Here is a 3,879-nt window from a genome sequence, read left to right as displayed (position 1 = left end):
TCACATGGTACGATAAGAAGCACATAAATTATACGTTGCATGCCTTTTTATCCTGGAAAATTGAAATTTATTCCGATATCACCAAATCAAAGTTGCAAAATTGGGCTTGTGAACTTCAAAAAGTGACCATTTTGACTTTAAGTCATGCTCACTCAAGCGTGACCCGGTGATATCCACTGAATTTCACATGAAAGGTAGTCGAGAACTACAGCTACATGATCCTGTATTCAGATTTCCTCAAAGGTTCCTGATTCATAAAATATTGATGTTTGTTTTAGGGGGAACTTACTTTTTGTTTAGTGTTTAGATGAATTAAGCTACGCTCACACAAACTTAAAGTTAACTCTGTCACTCTTGAAAGATCAGCGTCAACAGGAATTTGAAAGATCAGCGTCAACAGAATTAGAAACGAGTTCTTTCATGAAAAGTGGTTGGGGTGGTCAACCAGGGGATTGGTCACTCGGGGAGTTGTCGTCCGGGAGGAGCGGTCCCCCGGGGGAGTATTCCTTCGGGGGAGTAGTTTTCCGGGGGAGTAGTTTTCCGGGGGAGTAGTCCTCCGGGTGAACAGTCCTCCGGGGGAACAGTCTTCCGAAGGAGTAGTCCTCCGGGGGAGTAGTCCTCCGGGGGAGTAGTCCTCCGGGGGAGACGTCTTCCGGGGGAGTTGTCAAGTGGGAGTAGTCCTCGGGCGACTTGTCCTCCGGGAGAGCAGTCCTAGAACCAAAATCTATGCAAGCCTTCTTCTTTTGTTCTGCTTCCTTGAGCCCCAACTCACGCATTCTTATGGTTCGGCTGCCCTTGTCATCATCCTTAATTGTTTATTGCAATTTATAGTAAATTTTGAAAACTTTCTTATTCCTCATCCCAATCATTATAAACTCTGAAACTCTGTGCTCAGTATAACTAGTTTATAGTTGTTCAACAGTTAAAGTCTGAAAATCATCTGGAGGTTTCCTTTTACACTCCGCTCCACTACATGCTCTTCAGCGCCAGTGATGGTGATAAACATTTATTCTATATATGATCGATGATTTCTTGACTATGTTTGAAGCTGATGCAGTCCTCCGGAGAAGTAGTCCTCCGGGGAACACGTCCTCCGGGGGAGTAGATCTCCGCAGTCTTAGAACCACAGATGAATTGAGTTTTAATTTCAAGGACAAAAAATTTCTGGTCAGTATAGGATTTTCCCCGGGAGACATCAACAGGGCAGTTGTCAGGTGGGAGTTGTCCTCCGGGAGAGTGGTCCTTCAGGAGAGTGGTCCTCCGGGGGTGGTCCTCCGGGGGAAGTAATCCTCCGGGGGAGTAGTCCTCCAGGGGAGTGGTCCTCTGGGGGAGTGGTTTTCCGGGGGAGTAGCCATCCAGGGGAGTATTCCTCTGGGGGAGTAGTCCTCCGGGGGAGTAGCCCTCCAGGGGAGTAGTCCTGGGGGGGGGGGGGTGGTCCTCCCGGAGAGTGGTCTGCGGGGGGCGTGTTCTTTTTTTTAGACGGCACAGATTGGCGACCCTAACCCTAACCCTAGCTCTAACCCTAACCATCAAACCCTAACCCTAACCCTAACCCTAACCCTAACCCTAATCCTAAACCTAACCCTAACCCTAAACCCTAACCCTATTCCAACGTGTTTCCCATAGGTTTAATACGAGGCATGCCCCAATCTGTGCCGTCTTTAAAAAAAAAACGCCTGCGGGGGAGACGTCCCCCGGGAGAGCGGTCCTCCGGAGGAGTTGTCAGGTGGTAGTACCCGGAGGAGTAGTACCCGGAGGAGTAGTCCTCTGGGGGAGTTGTCCTGATACGCCCGGTTAACCAGTTCAGCTGGCGGGCTAAACCACGTGAGGGGTGGGGTCTTACACTGCACCACAGGGCGGATGAGCAGCGACAGTAGCCAACGGCCAGGGCGGAGAAGGATCCCCAGAGAGAACTCAACGACCAAGTGTACACAATCAAGCTATCTTAAGCCCACTGAAAGGACATAAGGAAGAAGAAGCAAAGTACCAACATGCCGGATCGGTCGGGGCCCGGATTAACGACTACGCGTCCCGCTGACTCACTCAAGGGTGGGCGTGATAAGTTGACTACTGGAGTGAAAAACACCATCAAGCTGCCAACAAAGGGCATAACTGTCGGAACGTGGAATGTCCGAACTCTGCACGCCTGCGGGAAGATCCATGAGCTGACCCATGAGCTCGATGGCTACCGTTGGGACATTGTTGGACTATGCGAGGTCAGGCGGACTGGCTTTGGTGAAACCTGCACAGATGAAGGACACAAGATCTGGTTCTTCTGGGGATGAGAAGAAGCACCAACACGGCGTGGCATTTATTGTTAGGAAAGAAATTTCTAGCAGTGTCATCTGCTGCATCCCAATCTCCAGCAGGCTGTTCTCCATTCTCATCTCTGGCAGACCACACAAATTGACCATTATCTAGGCCTATGCCCCAACTTCAAGGCATGATGATGAGGAAGTTGAGGAGTTCTATGACCAGCTGGAGGACACAATAGCAAAAGTCCAAAAGAACGACCTCATGATAGTTCAGGGAGACTGGAATGCCAAGGTAGGCCCAGATGCATATGAGAACTGGGCAGGGACAGTCGGGAGATTTGGCATTGGACATGACAGAGGTCTCAGGCTACTGAAATATGCCAAAAGTCACTGCCTTACCCTGGCCAACACTCTGCACCCCCACAAATGGTCCAGAACTGTAGTCTGGCACTCACCAAATGGTCAAGTGCACAACCAGTAGTGGGGAAGCAGCAAGAGAGATTCAAACTTTGGATCACGACGGAAGTGCTCGACCTCTGTGACAAGAGGCAAGAGCTTAGGCATGCAAAACACACCAGTGATGAAGCAAGGATAGCGTGAGATGAATAGGGAGGTCGGCAAGAAAATGAAAGCTGCCAAGGAGAACTGGATTGAAGCCCAGTGTAAAGTCATAGACAAAGGACTGACTGCAGGAAACATCAAGGAGGCTTACAACACTCTTAAGACCCTGACCAAAACCAGCCAGCCAAAGTCTCCTGTCATAGATGATAAAGATGGTAACCTCCTGACAAACAGCGAAGAAATCTTGAAAAGATGGACTGAGTACTGTAGTGACCTCTACAATAATACGCTTCAGCTAGACACCAGTATACAGGCAGACATACAGATCAAAGATGATGAGGAAGATGGGCCCTCTGTAATAAAGGATGAGGTGAAAAAGGCAATCCTCAGTTTGAAACCAGTGAAGTCTCCGGTAGTGGATAACGTCCCCACTGAGCTCTTAAAGTGCGGAGGAGAAGCCACAGTCAAGGCCCTTACAGCACTATGTCAGAAGATATGGGAGGAGAAAAAATGGCCAAGAGAATGGATCCAGTCCCTGATCATTCCACTTCAAAAGAAGGGCAGTGTCAAAATCACAGGACCATAAGCATCATTAGCCACCCAGCAAGGTATAATAATGCTCAGAGTTATCCTCAACCGACTGACTATCAAAGCGGATGAGCTGTTGACAGAAGAACAGGCATGATTCAGAGCTGGTCGGAGCACAGTGGAACAGATCTATAACTGCAGAGTGCTGATCGAAAAGTATTTACAGCACCAGCGAGACCTCTTCCACAATTTTATCGACTTCAAAAAGGCTTTCGATAGAGTGTGGCACGATGGCTTATGGAAGATCATGAGAGATTTGGGCATTGACGAACAACTGGTGCAGGTTATTTAGGCTCTCTGTGCCAACTCTATTAGTGCAGTGCTTTTGAACGGCCAGTTGAGAGAGTTCTTCAAGACAACAGTTGGCGTGAGGCAGGGCTGTTTACTCTCTCCTGTCTTATTCAATTTGCTCCTGGAGAAGATCATGCAGGAAACACTGCAGAACCACCATACTTCAATCTTAATTGGTGGTAGA

At 48.7% G+C, this 3,879-nt stretch overlaps 2 protein-coding genes across 2 annotated transcripts; both read left to right on the top strand.

Annotated features, from left to right (window-relative positions):
• The first annotated feature begins 1,991 nt into the window (after positions 1-1,991).
• Positions 1,992-2,736, top strand: LOC139711701 (craniofacial development protein 2-like). The gene is made up of 2 exons (XM_071623559.1): positions 1,992-2,216; positions 2,422-2,736. Exons 1-2 carry the CDS (start codon positions 1,992-1,994, stop codon positions 2,734-2,736), a joined length of 540 nt encoding a protein of 179 aa, XP_071479660.1.
• A 120-nt stretch (positions 2,737-2,856) lies between these two features.
• LOC139711699 (uncharacterized) lies at positions 2,857-3,402 on the top strand. The gene has a single exon (XM_071623558.1). The coding sequence runs from the start codon at positions 2,857-2,859 to the stop codon at positions 3,400-3,402; it is 546 nt and encodes a 181-aa protein (XP_071479659.1).
• The last annotated feature ends 477 nt before the right edge of the window (positions 3,403-3,879 follow it).

This window comes from Diadema antillarum, unplaced genomic scaffold (assembly GCF_040938485.1).
Source record: "Diadema antillarum isolate AM-2024a unplaced genomic scaffold, OU_Dant_1.0 seq00001688_RagTag, whole genome shotgun sequence".
NCBI classification, from domain to species: domain Eukaryota; kingdom Metazoa; phylum Echinodermata; class Echinoidea; order Diadematoida; family Diadematidae; genus Diadema; species Diadema antillarum.
Note: the sequence above shows the minus strand (reverse complement) of the source record. Positions and strands in the feature narration are given on the sequence as shown.

Excerpts from the sequence above, each read along its gene's own strand:
- LOC139711701 (XM_071623559.1), top strand. The coding sequence starts at position 1,992 with ATGCCGGATCGGTCGGGGCCCGGATTAACGACTACGCGTCCCGCTGAC. Across the intron at positions 2,217-2,421 it reads ACATTGTTGGACTATGCGAG|GCCTATGCCCCAACTTCAAG; the intron begins GTCAGGCGGACT and ends ACCATTATCTAG.
- LOC139711699 (XM_071623558.1), top strand. The coding sequence starts at position 2,857 with ATGAATAGGGAGGTCGGCAAGAAAATGAAAGCTGCCAAGGAGAACTGG.